General features: G+C 39.7%; 1 protein-coding gene across 4 annotated transcripts in view; it reads right to left on the reverse strand.

The window, feature by feature from the left end:
• SI (sucrase-isomaltase) overlaps positions 1-17,179 on the reverse strand; it is a 172,594-nt gene that overhangs the window by 114,403 nt on the left and 41,012 nt on the right. For all 4 annotated transcript variants that reach the window (XM_075937869.1, XM_075937870.1, XM_014573793.3 and 1 more), the window contains 6 exons: positions 11,746-11,859; positions 6,726-6,810; positions 4,875-4,995; positions 3,534-3,705; positions 1,177-1,293; positions 473-627 (listed from right to left, as the gene is read on the reverse strand). In XM_075937869.1, the coding sequence (XP_075793984.1) occupies positions 473-627; positions 1,177-1,293; positions 3,534-3,705; positions 4,875-4,995; positions 6,726-6,810; positions 11,746-11,859 (764 nt within the window). The remainder of the gene's footprint in view (positions 1-472; positions 628-1,176; positions 1,294-3,533; positions 3,706-4,874; positions 4,996-6,725; positions 6,811-11,745; positions 11,860-17,179) is intronic.

Genomic DNA, 17,179 nt, shown 5'->3' on the forward strand with positions numbered 1-17,179 from the left:
CAGGAGCAAGGGATGGTGCAGATGCTCACCAACCCCCCTCCCCACTACACACGCCGCCACCACCCCCAGCCAGTATGCTCGTCAGCCCTCCCCCTGTTGGTACACTGGCCAGCCTCCCCTGTCTGCTATGCTCGCCAACCCTTCCCCTCTTGCCACTATACCCTACCACCAGACTGCTCTTGCACCCTGCCCTTGGCCCCACACCTTACCAAAAGCCAGCTCCTGCACCCCCCTTCATTATGCACCCTCCCCCTGGCCAGATACTCTATACCCGAAGTCCGTTCCTGGACCCTCCCTCGTGGCCAGACTCTGCACCCTCACCTCCTCCTGTGCCCTGCCTCCCACCCAGATCCTGCATCCCTTTCCCTATCCCAGTCACTGCAAAGGGAGAGGGAGAAGGCCGCGCAGCTCCCTGGCCCATGGAATTCCCAACAAAACTACCGTTTCTGCATATTTTGATCAGTGAACTTACTCATGAAGAAGTGGTCTCACTACTGTGCCTCCTTGTGCATGAGCATTGTAAAAAAGGGTATAAAGGTAAGGCAGTAAAGTGTATCGAATCGTCAAGTAGTTCCTTGATGATCTCACCAAAAGAGAATCTGCCCCAAATACAGCAGGATCCTGAGGCTGAAATCAAAGGTTGGATTGTTATTAACATGAATAAGGAAATATATTCTAAAGAACAATGTAGGCCAACCCCACTATAAGCAGCTGCAATTCCTTCGGAGTTCACAGGAACAGGGATTCAATGAGGTTATAGTTGTTAGTGCCAGTTGGGAACTTGGCACAATACCTACATTTCCAATGGAGGTGAATCTTTTGGAGTTAGAATTTCATTAAGAGAGCCTACAAATGTAAAATACCAATTACAATTCCAGGGAACTATATAGCTTACTTTGACCAGAAAACCTAATTAGAATGCAGGAGACAGAGTGCACAGAGTGCCTCCACTATGGTAGTGGGACAGCAATTGTTTCCATAGGAGTAATGACTGCATAAATATTAACTAAGAACAATGGAAACAATTACATCATAGTGGATTTGTTCCAGTTACATTGTGCTAGTGAAGATAAAGAATATTGGCGTTCTCCCTATAAGTTCAGTGGTACAACGGTGGTAGGAATTAGTAACTTACTAATATCTTTAATGAATTTTGTAAAAGTATTTGTAACCTACCGCATAGTTTTCAGCATTGTGATTTCTGCAAAATGGATAAAATGCTCCAACTTGCATCCATCGTCTGCAAAGTTCTTCTGAGACATTATCAAAAAAACCACAAATATCTGCACCAATCTAAAAAATTATACAAATAGTGTGTATGTGACAAAATGGTAGCTATATTATGTATGTATAGTACAGCATACCTCATCTCTACACATATGCTTGCACACATATTTTTAATTGGAATACTACCACTCTTGCAAAGATGAAGTGCAAAGGGAAAGGAATAATTTCCAGTGAATAATCAACATATCCTTAATTGCCACAATAGTAAATCATGTTCAGCATATTCCCATCCGACACCTTTCTTTTAGATCTGATCTCACCAAGACTCAAAGCTGTCAAATGAGTATTATCAATGATTATTTTTGAAGGTGGGGTGTCAGGCATACCTCCTTTAAAAAATATGCTGTAATATTTTCAAAGTTTCTTTTTACATTGATTTTAAATTTAGACCTCAAACGTTAGAATGTAATGAAGAAACTCCAAGTCCCATTTCAAACAGGACAATGTTAACACAAACTAGATACTTTTTAGTTTTTGCACTTTACATAGGGCACTTAGAGCAAAAAATTCACACCCCCAGAAGTTCACACTGGAGGGCCATGCAGATGAACCCTTATATTCCTCTGTACATTGGTAGCAAAAATATCAACCTATAATATAGTATTTTTCCAAGAAGTTCTGATGGACTCCTAAGTGAAAAGGTCTCTCTACCTTGCACATCATGTCTGAAATTAGTCTACCATTTAAAAAAAAATAAAACCTTTTTTCAGTGCGAAAGTGCATCAGAAGGAATTAGGGGCAGAGGGGAAGTTAAAAGGGAAGAGAGCAGCATAATGGGGAAAGAAGGAGATAGGTGTTTAATTAAGTTGAGCACTTTGTACCTACACATACAGGCTACGTCTAGACTGGCATGATTTTCCGCAAATGCTTTTAACGGAAAAGTTTTCCATTAAAAGCATTTGCAGAAAAGAGTGTCTAGATTGACAGGAACGCTTTTCCGCAAAAACACGTTTTGCAGAAAAGTGTCCATGACAATCTAGATGTGCTTTTCCGCAAAAAAGCCCCGATCGCCATTTTCGCGATCGGGGCTTTTTTTGCGCAAAACAAATCTCAGCTGTCTACACTAGCCCTTTTGCACAAAAGCTTTGCACAAAAGGGACTTTTGCCCGAATGGGAGCAGCATAGTATTTCCGCAAGAAGCGCTGATTTCAGACAGTAGGAAGTCAGTGTTCTTGTGGAAATTCAAGCGTCCAGTGTAGACAGCTGGCAAGTTTTTCCACAAAAGCAGCTGCTTTGGCGGAAAAACTTGCCAGTCTAGATGCAGCCACAGGGTTTTATTGTAGTTGCATTGGTCAACTATAGTGAATGAAACCCACTTGTATCTAAATTGGCTACTATGGTTCCCTTTTCTCCCTATGCTCCATCTTGTTGTCTTTAGCTCATGAGCACCACTCTTCAATATTTGGAAAATGGGTAACACACAGCAGGTGGTGCCATAAATAAATGATTATGAAATTAATAAATAAATAACAGTAAGCAGTTTACAAGTTGGCAGCACAGAAATCTTGAAGATGGAATTTGGCCACTTCAATCATTTATAAATGAGCAATTCTATCCCACTGTCAATGTGGTTGCAAAACACTGCATCAGCTCACAGAGCTAATGACTGAAGATAATACAGTAATAAAGGGTGACAGATGGCTTGAAACATAGAGTACACTAGATCAATGGTTCTCAACCAGGTGCCTGGGGACCCTTGGGTGGCTATGTGCATGTTTCTTGGGGGGGTCTGCCAACACAGCTGACATTAGAGTCACTAAGGCCAAGGCAGAAAGCTTAGGGCTAAAGCAGAAGACTGAACAATTTAGTTTTCTGGAATCCCAAGCAATTGTGTTCCTTACTATCCCCTAGTGCAAAAACAATTGTTGTGGCACAGCTGGGCCATGCAGTTTTAATACCATGCTGAGGGGGATAGGGGCTCAAAAAGAAAAAAGGTTGCACTAGATCACAAGGCCATCTAGTCAGAAACCCTGCTATGGGAGTGTCCTATACTTGATACTTCATAGGAAAGCAAGAAATCAGCAACAACAGCTCCATAATTAATCCAGACAATTGTGTAAAGCTGTACATGGGGAATGAGACTTGTTTTCACTTCTGAATTCCTGCACATGATTATTTATGTTTTAAAGAGCAAGGTCACTATTTATAACAGTTTTGATTAGATAATGAGCAGCTATATGAAAAGGTTTCATGATTAGTTCTTAATCTGTTGCTATGAACGGTTATCACAAATAACTATGTCCTACATAAGGTATCCCGAAGAGGTTAAATTCCAGCATTCCTGGTATCGCCCATCTCAGATCATTCCATGTAGCAGCATTGTCTCCTAGCCAATGTCCTGTGTATTTTCCTGATCCAGCAAAAGTAGACCTAGAAATAGTGAAGCTTCTCTTTCCAGGGAAAACGGTCTGTATAGCTCTGAAAATGAAATGAGACTGTTAATTACTGCCACATGGCAAGAGTACTTCAGCTCTGATAGATTGTCTTTTTCTTCCCACATTGCTAATCCACAGTCATTCATTTATAAAAATACCAAGGCCCACTGACCCAAGGGTATTATCTGACTTTCAGGTAGTCAGATGTATTTTAGCTGAGCTGCTGATATTAACTCTAAATCAGATCTCTTTCTGAAACTTTTTAGCCCACTAACCTTTGGTCCAAATACTCAATCAGAATATACTGGCTTGACCTCAGTAGAGTTACATCATTCCAGATCCCCCGAGGATCCAACATACCAAACAGTTCTCAATTTAAGTATAGGCATTCCAAGGGGGAAAGGCTATGTTGAAAACCATGATTTTTTTTAAATCATACTCTGCATAGGGAAGCAGAGTACAAAGCATAGAGAGCTCCTCTAGTCTAACACGCCACAATTCAGAACCTGTGTTTCATGGAGGACATATGTGACTCATTGGAAATGTCAGATGCAAAATGGGATGATGTGAAGGCACTTATCTACCAGGATAATGACCCCTTGAGCTTAGCCAGAACCAGAATCATGGCTTAATTTGTTCTTCAAACCGAAATAACTTGACTGAAATGGTCTTTAAATTATACTCACTTTAAAAATTATTCAAACACAGCTGGCACTTCACTAACACTTTTAAAAGCTCAGTGCTTTGTTCTGTGTTAATTTTATAACCAAAAAAACAAATTTGAAGACATTTTTAGGTGGAACTTTAAATAGTGATGCAGGATCTTCCTTCCACTGACAGGTTCAACAAGAAAACTAGCTACGTAGTCCTAAATTTCATAACAAGCTTTTGGTACTTCTTTGTTAGGTATTCAGCTTCAGAAACCATAGAAGGATCTGATTTTCAAAGGACAAGTGCTCAACAATCTCTGAAAATCAGGTTTCTTTAAAGAGTTTCTAAGTGGGTACCTAAAAATCACTTGTGCAAATTTAGGCCACGTGTTCTAGAGCTGTGGTGTCCAACAGTCTAGCCACATGTGGCTATTTGGCTGGTTGAGTGTGCCTATTTGGCTTGAACAATATGACTATTTAGCAGGTTGAGTGTGGCTTCTTTGCTATAGCACCATGGCCCTACACAGCTTTTGTGTAACAATTATTAGAAAGCAGTTCTTACTTCTCAGTTGATAGGGTCATGGAATATCCATATAGATTGTGAACATCATAGTGCTTTCCCCAGAATTGCACTGCATCCATGCAAAGTGTCTTTGAATACATGACTCCATCGAGAATACCTTCTGAAAATAACATCGCAACACTGGAATAAGCCTTTATTGTGAATATTTCCAATATTTTATCTTACTACACAACAAATGTAGGAGCCCTTTTTATTTAGTATTTACATTCACCCCAGTTCATGAAGAATAAAACAATACCATATCATACGACAGTAGGCTAAGATAGACTGAAGTATGCTGGCTTTATTCATCTGTGTTTAAACTGTAACACTTTTGGAGCTCATTATACCTCATGGCAATCAGTATATGAATCCAGAACAACTCAACTCCATTGCAACTAATGATTCCATAAATGCAGCTTTTATATCAGAGTTGAGTTAGGTGCATTGACATATACTCAGATTCAGTTTGTTCAGTGCATAAACTTACTAAATCTTATATTTCTATAGGTGATGTTGAATAGTGATCACCAGCTCTCTTCAGTGTGATTACTTTCCAGCTCTTCTCTTACTAAATCTTTGTTTATTTTCCAGAACTGTAGCTCAGTATCGGCCTAACTGTCACTTTGATTACATGCCTGTGTAGGGGAGTATGAAGGCATAAGGAGCTTCCTTATTTCCTTGTATGAGTTACTTGCTTTTCTAAATCCTGGTAAGAGAGAAAGCTCCACTATTATACTGCCACGGTTTCTCCAGCACAGAAGTGGGGATCCCTCAGTAGGGAGGGAGAAGTAATTTCTCAGAGATGCAGTTCAGGTACTGCCTTGCTGATAGAGCCCTTCAAATCCATGGATATCTGCTTTAGATCCACAGGTATCTGCATCTGTAGATATGCATGTGGATGTGCACAGCTCATTTTTGTGGATGTGGATGCAGATACAGATTTTGTATCTAGATCCCTGCAAATTTGCAGCTATCCACTTTATACCCACAGGTATCCACAATCAGCTGATTTTTGCAGATATAGATGCAGTTGGAGATACAAATGTTATATCCATGCAGGACTTTACTCATAAACCAAGGCGGCCATACACTTCCTCTTGCTTCAGATAGAGTGTAAAGTGTCAGTAAGTTCTATATGAACATTCTCTGTTCCTTGTTTCTTTCCCATTTCCCATCTCTTAAATACCACCTTGGAAAAATGCCCACAGGAGTTAAAACTGTATCTGTTACAGAGTGAAATATTTCCACTCTTTTCATTACAGCCTGGAATCTATGTAGGATGGGGGGGGGGGGGGGGAGGGAGGGAGGGAAGGGACATTTTTACTTTCAACAGTCTAAAATGCTGCACTAAGATGTACTGATGGCAACTGTATTACTCCTGTGAGCAACTGCACATGAACATATGGAAGATTGTACAATTTCACCCTAAATTACTGAACTATTGGATCTGGCAAGCTACTGAGACAGGATTACATAAGTTATTGCTTGATAAAGCATTAGAATTCCAGTTTAGTTATGCTTACATGCCTAAAGCCATTAATGATAAAGGAAAATCAATACTATTGCTAGACTTAATTAAGGCAATAGAAACATTTAGTTTAGCAAATGCGGCTAATAATTTGAAGAATGATGAAACATTTTACTGGAAAAAGACATTCATCTTTAGGAGTTCTGGAAACAGTGCCTAAGCCACAGAGGAAAACATACTATATACTCATCTTTTCTGTTATTAAGAATATTTAGGACATAAAACAAAAAATGCTAACAATTTCCCTTACCCCATTATAATTGATTTCTTCTACCTCACACACATTTGGATTTTTGCCACATAAATTAAGACAGACTTACTCGGAGTGAATGGAGGATAGTTCCAGTTGTTTTGCTGACAGCCGCGTGTTGAACCTTTTATAAAGCTGGATATTTCATTCATGTCCTGAGAAAGGGGAAAAAGACATAGACTATTACAGGATGTGCTTTAAATGTTTCTCTAAGGAAATCTTTATATTTATTTATTGGGTTATTTAGGAAAGAAAAGTTTAACTCAAAATTCATCACTTAAAGTATAGCTAATATAGGTAGAATATTATACCAATTTGTCCACATGATAATGTAGCAGAGACATACCTTGTGAACATTTGCTCCTCTGTGTTTGTGCAGGACTACACCTATAACTTGTCTAAACTAGTGGTCTTCAACCTTTTTTCATTTGTGGACACATTGGAAATGTTAGCCTGAAGACTAAGCCTGAAAACCACTGGTATAAATGGCAAGTATATATTTTATTTCATTTCCAGCTGTGATACATTGAGTCCCAGAATGACACTTCATGGTGTACTGCCTCTCATGGGTTACTTGACAGAATTAGGCACAAACTTACCTAAGCGGTGTGAACTAAATGCATTCAGAAAGATGGTTTTTATTTGAGTAATAGTATTCCAAATCAAAGCACATCAATCTTTTTTATAAACCCCTCTATTATGCAGCATACAAAATATAGTGGGCCTGACTCTGATATCATGTATATACAAAGTCAATAAATAACCCTAATGTAAAATGTGTGCCTGTGATGTCAGCATCAGGCCATGTATAATCTTATCTTTATTGTAGATATTAATTGGAGTTTCACACACTGTAGCCAGATCAAACACTAACATGCTTCTGTATATTAAGGAGAGGTTTCTGTGAATCATTAAATAGCAACATGTGCAGGTTAATTGCCTTTACATTTGTACTATCTCTTTTAAATAAACAGGTCAATTTTGTGAGGCTTTATCAATTGAGCCTGCCCTTCTTCCATTTCTTTTTTCACTTCTTAGGTGTATGCAAAGAAAAGGGCTGAGTTTTGCAAACATATAAGGTCTGATTCGCATCACCAATCTCTAGCAACGTAAAGGAACCTTAAGAAGACTTTACATACCTTCACACATACACTTAAATGTTTATTATCAAAAAGTGTCTGTTTTTCATAAATTTCTCAAAAAAACCATCTCTTTGTTTCAAAGGATTGAAGAATACAAATGTTATAGACACTGAACCATTAGTAACTGTTACACAACACTAAAGGAGCATAAAGCATTGCAGACCATTTTAGTTTGGGAACAATTTGCCATCATGTTAACCTTTTGCTTACTAAAAATGAATGATGGTGGTAGTCACCAAAATATGATGTTGTGACAGATAGTCTAACAAGGATTTTGGTTTTGTTTAGGGGAAGGTTTGTTTTTTTGTTTGTGCAAAATGGGGTTGGTTGTTTTGTTTTGACCTTGTGTGCACAGAACCTAGTATGCAGCTTTTGAAGAAATGCTGCAATGTGAGTTTTTGTGATGTCGTTTATAAGGGAGGGGAGGCAGCCATATTCACAAGCCAGTGTGGTCTCTGACTTAAATTCTAGAGAGTCAATTCTTGGGGCAAAGTTGCTTCCTCAGAACCAGGAACTGAAGTTTGGGATACAAAAAGTAGCTTGTGTGCCCTTTCTGACCACTTTTGTTCAACGACACGTGGGCATACGGTGTTAAATAAAACACTTACTATAGGAAAACACCTAGCTCAAAGATTTGTGCTCCATCAAAGGACTGATCTTCAAGGTTCCAACAACTGCTACCACTTAGCAGAGAGACTATAATTGTAATGCTAGATAATGGGAATCTGATTGTCTACAGTCCCCTCATTCGCCCCCATAAAATGTTTGCCCTCTTAAATAGGAATGTAAAAGAGTAGTTAAATAGTCAACTACTCTACTACTTGCATTCCCACTTGCTGCCTCTAAATCAGAGGCAGTGGGGAGGGGAAACACAGGGGAAGCAAGAGCAGGTTCAGAGGGAGAAGGGGGACAGGAGAGTCAATTTATATTTGCTCACTTGGGTCAAGTTAGCAACAGAATTGCAGAGTCAGTATAAATAAATAAGGAAAATATATTATAACCTTGAAGTAGAATGGGGTTGTTTCTGCAGTGGTTAATAGTGAATAATTTAAAATTATAATAGCTAGGGGGACTGTTTTTGTTTAGATCTTAATTTTGGAAAGAAAGAAAGAAAGAAAGAAAGAAAGAAAGAAAGAAAGAAAGAAAGAAAGAAAGAAAGAAAGAAAGAAAGAAAGAAAGAAAGAAAGAAAGAAAGAAAGAAAGAAAGAAAGAAAGAAAGAAAGAAAGAAAGAAAGAAAGAAAGAAAGAAAGAAAGAAAGAAAGAAAGTCTCACGATGCATTTTATTTCTAAAGAAGTTGCTAGGGTGATTTTGTGCTACTACATAGAACAGGAATCACAATGTAGCTGTTTGTGGAATAGAAACATTCAGATAAAAACACCTATTCTTACACCAGCATAGTAGTGGATTATCCAAAGCACTGCAAGTACTTTCCACGAACTACCAAAAGGCTGCCAACAGCTCCACATTACAATTCCTTCATCAGATGCAAAGTAGCAAGACAGTAGAGTGCCAAAGGGAGAAAAATAATTTACAGAATAAAAGCCAACAGATTAAAGTTTCAAAGACACAAGAAACCCACGTGTGTACATTCACACACATGAAATTTAGTTGGTAATTAGTTTTTGATGCTGCCACTGCCAAGTGTTTCAGTTTGGGTTTGTCATGCTCAGGAGAAAGACCCTTTTCTGTCCCTCAGAAGATAGCCTGTCAGGCATGATTTTGTTTCATTCTCCACAATGGCTCCTGAATCTGAAATATTACTAGCCCCAAAACAAATGGGATTTGACTTCCCGCACTGAAATATACTTCAATCCCTTCCTTTTCAACTTTCTACTAATTCTTTTCCACTCCTGATGGGACTCATCAAAGCCTGATCTCCAGCAAATTTGATTCCAGTCATGAAAGTAAGTAGTTTACCTAGTCATCTTAGAAAACCAGAGACTATTATGCTATATGGTAGAAATATGACGATCTTCAATCTCTATTTCCTATTAAATGCATTTTAGACTGTGAATTCCTAAGACTTAGAACTTAACATGAATTGAGCTACAATGTAAGGAGAGAGTAAGTCATACATGGCAAGCTTACCTGCCCCAAATCTAGTCTCACTCCATGTAGTTATCTGAATGAGACCTGAATAAAAACTGGAGGAGGTATACAGAGCATATACATTAGCGTATTTAAATAAAGTGAACCTATACTATAGGCCAATGTTTTCAACCCTAAAGTGATTAGATTCCAACATCCATATTTAGACACCTAACTATAAGTTGGAGCTAATTTTCAGGTCTGCTAAGCATCCCATAAATCTCACTGACATAACTGGAAGCTTTAGGTGTTAATCCTTTTTTGAAAATTAAGCCACTTTTGTTTAGGAACCTACGTATGGATAGGGGAGCCTAAGGTTTGAAAAGCTTTGCTTAGTTATTTATCTACCGTAGACTAATCTGGGAGAAGGGGTCAAATCTAGCATGCCTTGCTCAGCTGTACCTGACTTCAGAAAATTTTGCCCAAGGACAACTGGATCTATGTTTACATGGATTCTGTGGCAGAGGAACCTCTCCAGAGAGAACATCAGGGTTCTCAGCTACTTTTGCTGTTCCTAATTTGAAATAGTGACTGGAGAAGGACTGAACTGAAACTTCCTGATCTATTTGGTGTGAATTTTAACCCTACAGTACTTATGCGGGACAGATCTATATTGTCCAATTACTCAAGATATAAATAGGTTTTTAGTATTTGCCCACAATGGTTATAGAGGCAATCATCCAGATAGACTAGATTTGGTCTTTGTCGGTGGTTTATAAACTTGGCAGTGTGCTAACTCTTGGTGAATATTCACAAATACGTACATTATTCCAGTTTGAATAACTATACCATTTGTCAAGTAGAAATTTGGCTAAAATGATTTGCAAGAAAATTTAAAGGTGATAACCTGTTGATTTAGAAAACATTGGTTGGCCATTCTAATTTGAAATCAACAGTTTAAGGTCTTTGGTCATATTTACAATCCATCTTAGGCTCTTTTTCTCTGAAGTACAGTAGCTTGTTAAGCGCAAGGAAGAGAAAGATTACAATTGTTGTTTAATGTTTTATAGGAATCAAATTTCCAGTAATCTCTGGAGCTGAAAGTATTTTCTTCTTTAAACATAGAATTGACTAGCATTGCTTTTCTGTTACCACACCTACAGACACATTAACAGTCAGCCTGACTGCTTTTACTTCCACTTTTTCTTTTCTTTTTTTTCTCCTTCATTGGGTCATTCATGAAATGAGAAACTTAGCAGAATCTTGGGTGCTGAAATATAACTAGCAGTAAATTCTGTTTGCATGCGTATTCAGAAAACAGAATGCAGGAATATGAAATAATCAAAGAAAGAGTCTTTAAGTATTTCTGAATGTCAAATGAAGTCAGAGTTTATTTTGGGGATAAAGTTGCTCTTTCCTAGACTGTAAGTATAAAAAACTAAGTTTGTTCAATTAAAGGTTGTTTTTAATTGGTCTATCACATTTTTCACTCAAGGTGAAAATATTTCTATGCAATGCTACTTACTGTTCACTATTAAACAGGAATGGTTTGCATTGTAATTCTTATAACACTAGTTTGGAAGTGTTATTAAAAGGCCAAAAGGCTCATTCTCTCTCCCTCTTTTATTAATTTAATACTTTTGTGGAGGGATAGTGCTTTATTTTTCAAACATTGAAGCTTCCTCTCCCATGTAAATAGTTATGAGGTAAATCAAGTTTAACATCCATGAATAAATTATGCCAAATACATCCGATGCATTCTTGACCCCATCAAAGTCAATGGCATCTCTGGGGCCAGGATTACTCTGTGTTTTATTCTTCAGATAAAAGATTGAGAAATACAAAGAGATGAGATTGAAAAGATGTTTCATCTAACTCTCACTAGCATCCTATTAAAAAAGAAGTATAAATGACTTACTATCCAAATGCCATCATACTTCACTTTATCATGAAAGATCTTACATTCTTCTACCCACCAGTTGGTACATTCTGGGTTGGTGTAGTCAGGGAACACAGTCAGTCCTGGCCACACCTATGGTATAAAAAAGGAAAGATCAATTGGTTAAACTGGTTGTTTCATTAAGAAAGATTTAGTTTTATGATTTATTGCAAACATTTCCATTAGTTCATACCAGTGGAATATTTTGTTCTCTAAATGAAGAAGGGAAAAATTACCCTATGATCTTTTAAAAATGTTTCAAGCTCTACATTCAATGATTAGTAGTTTGCATTACTTTTTCACTTTGTATTTCAAAGAAGCTGCAAGGGATGCCAGCACTGAAGACATGAGTTAACAACCTCTCCGGGCATGCATTTTTTTTCAGCTTCATTTGCTTGGAAGTCCACTTCCACTGAAGTGCACTTCTAATAGTGCAAAAGCACTTGAAGCAGCTTTGTGCCAGTTTCTGAGAGCAGCTGCCTAGAATACCTCATCAAGAATTAAATTGGTGAGGGAGAATTTAGCATCTAAGAACATCCATTTTCTTGCATCACTTCCGATATAGAAGTTGGGCTAATTGTTTTTCCTTACTATAATAAGACATTCTAATTTTACTTGGGGGGGTGGGGAGGATGGAACTGCATTGACCTCAAAGAATAAGAAAGAATAAGGACATTATACATTCCAAGCACTTTGAACCAGATTTGTAAAGGTATCTGCTTAAAGGTGCACATCGTCACACAGGGGTATTTTCAAAAGCATTTATGCAAGTTAGGCCTTTAACTTTCATCACTTTTAATGGGTGGTAGGCTTCAGTCTGGGTTATTAATTTTACACTGTTAGGAAAAATTCAGAAATCTGCCTCTTATTCTTTGCTTCCATTGAAATGAATGGCGAGAGTTCCACAAGAACAAAATTGGGTCTTACACTGTATCTACAATGTATCTGAGGGTCCATCTACACTGCAGGGCTTAACTTGAAATAAGCTATGCAAATTGAGCTAAGTCAATTGAGTATCGTATTTCAAAATAGCTTATTTTGAAATAGAAATCTTCTACACAGCTCTTATTTCAAAATAGAGCACTCTTCCTCTGACTTCCCTTATTCCTCATACGATGAGGGTTACAAGAGTCAGAGTAAGAAGTCCTCCAGCTTGAGAGTATTTTGACACTATTTTAAAATAACTGCCTGCTGTGTAGACATGGACTAAGTTATTTCAAAATAGTGTTGCAGTATAGACCTACCCTGAGAGAGGTTGTTTATCTGTCTGTTTGTTTAAGAACTTCTCCTAAATGGTAAGAGTTGGTCCACCAAATTTGGTATAAAGGTTCCTCTTATAATTGGAAGCAAGGTAAGGGCTTGATTGTGTCAAGAAAATGGGATGTGCCTGGAATGGGATTGTTTCTCATAAAACCATACGGAAAAGAGACAGAATCACCAAGAGACAGAATCACCTATGAAAGGTTTGGCTGGGGCCTTCCGCACTTCTGGGACTGCCTCTGCCCCCAGCCTCCCACTTTCCAGGTCCCCAATTCATACAAGAACATTGCTGACTGTTCTCCTTAGTTGGGGAGTGAGGAGAAAGTGAACAGTTTGCTGCATTCCTCATTCTGGATGGGGAACAGTAGGGGCAGATGAACCTGGATCTGCCCCACCTGGGGGACATACATGTTCCCCTGTCTGTGCCAGCAGAAGCTGCAGCAGCCATGGAGAGGTGCTTGTCACCCAAATCCAAGCTGCTGTGGTGAGATGGTTGGGGTAGTCCCTTCTCTCCAGGGAAGCCTGAATAATGAGACCTTCATCTCCAGCCCCACCCCAGTGTAGTGGTTTAAATGAAACATATACTCCAAAACCCAAAAATTAATTGAGTTAAGGACCCAAGCCACGCCAGGTAAATCTTCTAGTTTTAAATAACCAAGAAAAATCTCACTTTGAAACATTTTTTCTCCCTTAAGATTTTTAGCAGGCTCATTGCTGCTAAATTCTTAATTCATTGTGTGAATTAAGAATTTCTTTTAAAATATGTTCCAGTTCCAATTTTAAAATTTGGAATACAATCAGAAAAGATTTGGAATACAATCAGAACAAAAAAAATCTGGTATTCAGTTTTCTATTCCACATCATACTTTTCACTAGCGTATATCTCAGCATGAATGTTATTTACATTTTAAATAACTGAGGGGAGGGAAAAGTTGTTTTAATTTCCTTACATTTTTTTCAGCGATATTTCTCTTTTCATCAAAGTAATGAAAACGTTTCATAGGAATGGATGAGAGTTGTCACGTCATAGCTGTTATAAGCTCGTGCAAATGCTTAGTTAGGTGTTTTAAATGTGATTCATTGGTCTAACTGCTTCAAACAGCTCTCAAAATTACTAGAGTCTGCAGTATAAATACCTATTTAGGGAATTTTTAAAAACCAGATTGTCAACTTGATAGAGTTTAATGGCCCATCTATCAAGTAAATAGTTATGCAGGCAATTTAAAGATGCATATTTTTTTCTGATAGAGGCTAACCATGGTGAAGGTTCATTGTGTTATTATTTCTTTAGACTATTTAAAACACATAGGTGTGTCTGATATATAGTTGATTTAGTTTCTTACCATTAACATAATGCAAAAAAATTAATGAGTTAGAACCATCAAGTTGTGCACACAATGGGCTCAACTGTCAGTTGCACTCGGCATGGCTTGAGACACATTAGAGAAAGAGGCAAAGGTAGCTCTAAGTAACTTTTCCCTCTTCCCTGATCCTAGGGCTAATATTTGGCTACACTGCTTCTCAGCACAAATTAAAGCAGCCACAGGGCTCTTATACTTCAAGTTTCTTGAAATGGTTCTCTAGAGACCATTCCACCATCCAGGGGTGCTCCTTTCCACCCAGACAGTTCTTATCTATCCTTCCTTATGACTGAAGAAAAGCAAGCAAATGGATTAAATCCCCATCCTACACTCACTTGTTGAGTGTGGCTTTAAACTCTTGTTCCTATTCCGCACGTATGTAAGTTTACTCATGTGTAGTTCTGTTGGCGTGATTTTGCAGAAACATAAGAACAGCCGTACTGGGTCAAACCAAAGGTCCATCTAGCCCAGTATTCTGTCTGCCGACAGTGGCCAATACCAGATACCCCAGAGGGAGGGAATACAACAGGTAATCATCACGTGAGCCCTCTCCTGTCATCCATTTCCAGACAGAGGCTACGGACGCCATTCCTACTCACCCTGGCTAATAGCCATTGATGGACCTAACCTCCGTGATTCTATCTAGCTCTTTTTTGGAACCCTGTTAAAAGTCCTAGTCTTCACAACATCTTCTGGCATGGAGTTCCACAGATTGACTATGCTCTGAGGGTATGTCTACAAAACAAAGTTAATTCGAACTAACAGACATTAGTTCAAATTAACTTTGATAGGCACTACACAGGCAAACCGCTAGTTTGAACTTAATTCGAACTAGCGGAGTGCTTAATTCGAACTAGGTAAACCTCATTCTACGAGGACTAACGCCTAGTTCGAATTAAGTAGTTTGAATTAAGGGCTGTGTAGCCACTTAATTCGAACTAGTGGGAGGCTAGCCCTCCCCAGCTTTCCCTGGTGGCCACTCTGGGCACCACCAGGGAAACTCGTCTGCCCCCCTCCCGGCCCCGGAGCCCTTAAAGGGGCACGGTCTGGCTACAGTGCCCGTGCGAGGTGCAAGCCTGCCAGCACCCAGCCAGCAGACCCTGCACCTGGCATGGCACGAACCAGCCACCTGCTGCCACCCAGCCCTCTGCCACTTCCCGGGACCAGGCTGGCGGCTCCTGGGAGCCTGCCTGGGGCCGCAAGAGGCGGGCGCCTACCTGGTCTAGTGAGGAGATCGTGGACCTCATCCATGACCTCCGCACTAGGCACAGGAAAGTGGCCGTCTAGGATAGCCTGGCCACCCAGGAGCAGGTTTGCATGAAAATCAGGGTGGTCCAGTGAGACCCCCCAACCCTGAGCCCTGAGCTTAGAATGGCTGTACTGGGTCAGACCAAAGGTCCATCTAGCCCAGTAGCCTGTCTGCCAACAGCGGCCAACACTAGGTACCCTGGAGGGGATGGACCGAAGACAATGACCAAGCCATTTGTCTCGTGCAATCTATCTCTAGCCTTCCACAAACAGAGGCCAGGGACACCATTTCTACCCCATGGCTAATAGCACTCCATAGACCCAACCTCCATGACTTTATCTAACTTCTCTTTAAACTCTGTTATAGTCCTAGCCTTCACAGCCTCCTGCAGCAAGTAGCTCCACAGGTTGACTATTTGCTTTGTGAAGAAGAACTTTCTGTTATTAGTTTGAAGCCTGCTACCCATTCATTTCATTTGGTGTCCTCTAGTCCTTCTATTATGGGAACTAATGAAGAACTTTTCTTTATGCACCCTCTCCACACCACTAGTGCTTTTATAGACATCTATCATATCCCCCATCGGTCTCCTCTTTTCTAAGCTGAAAAGTCCCAGTCTCTTTAGCCTCTCTTCATATGGGACCTGTTCCAAACCCCTGATCATTTTAGTTGCCCTCCCCTCTCCCATCCTCTCTCTTCCCCTCTCCCACCTCCTTTTCCCAGTCTCCCTGAGTTTTGTTCAATAAAGAGAGTTTCTATTTTTGAACACCCGTGTCCTTTATTCTGTACATCAGGAAGGGGGGCTAGGGAGGGGTAAGTGGAAGGAGTTGAGGGAGGAATGGGGTACGAGCCCCCGATGGGGAGGACTGGAGTGGCTCTGCGGGCTCCTCGGGGTGGAAGCTCTCCTGCAGCCCCCCGATTGACTCCCCCCCCACCCGGATGGCAGCCTGCGGCAAGTGCAGCCGGGCTGATGGCCGAGTGCTCTGATATGCCGAGTGTGGACACTCAGGGCACTCCAAGCCAGGACTGGTTTGCAAGTGGGGAACCCCTGAGAACTGTCTGTCTGGGGTGGAGGTCGGGTCCCTTTAAGCACAGCCCTCGGCTAGCCTGAGACAGCATCTCCACGCTCTAAGTCCTAACCTGATGCCCTGCCGGCACTGCTTCCGGCCATCCTTAACCTCGGTTCAGGGTCCACTCAATGTAGACATGCTAGTTCGAATTAGCAAAATGCTAATTCGAACTAGTTTTTAGGTCTAGATGCACTAGTTCGAATTAGCTTAGTTCTAATTAACTAATTCAAATTCAGTTAGTTCGAATTAGTGATGTAGTGTAGACATACCCAGAGTGAAGAAAATTTTCCTTTTTGTTTGTTTTAAATATGCTGCCTATTAATTTCATTTGGTGCATTTGGTGACCCCCTACTTCTTATATTCTGGTAATAAGTAAATAACTTTTCCTTATTCACTTTTTCCACATTAGTCATGATTTTATAAACCTCTATCATATCCCTCCTTAGTCTCCTCTTTCCTAAAATGAAAAAATCCAA

The sequence above is a fragment of the Pelodiscus sinensis genome, chromosome 10, assembly GCF_049634645.1.
Source record: "Pelodiscus sinensis isolate JC-2024 chromosome 10, ASM4963464v1, whole genome shotgun sequence".
Lineage (NCBI taxonomy): Eukaryota > Metazoa > Chordata > Testudines > Trionychidae > Pelodiscus > Pelodiscus sinensis.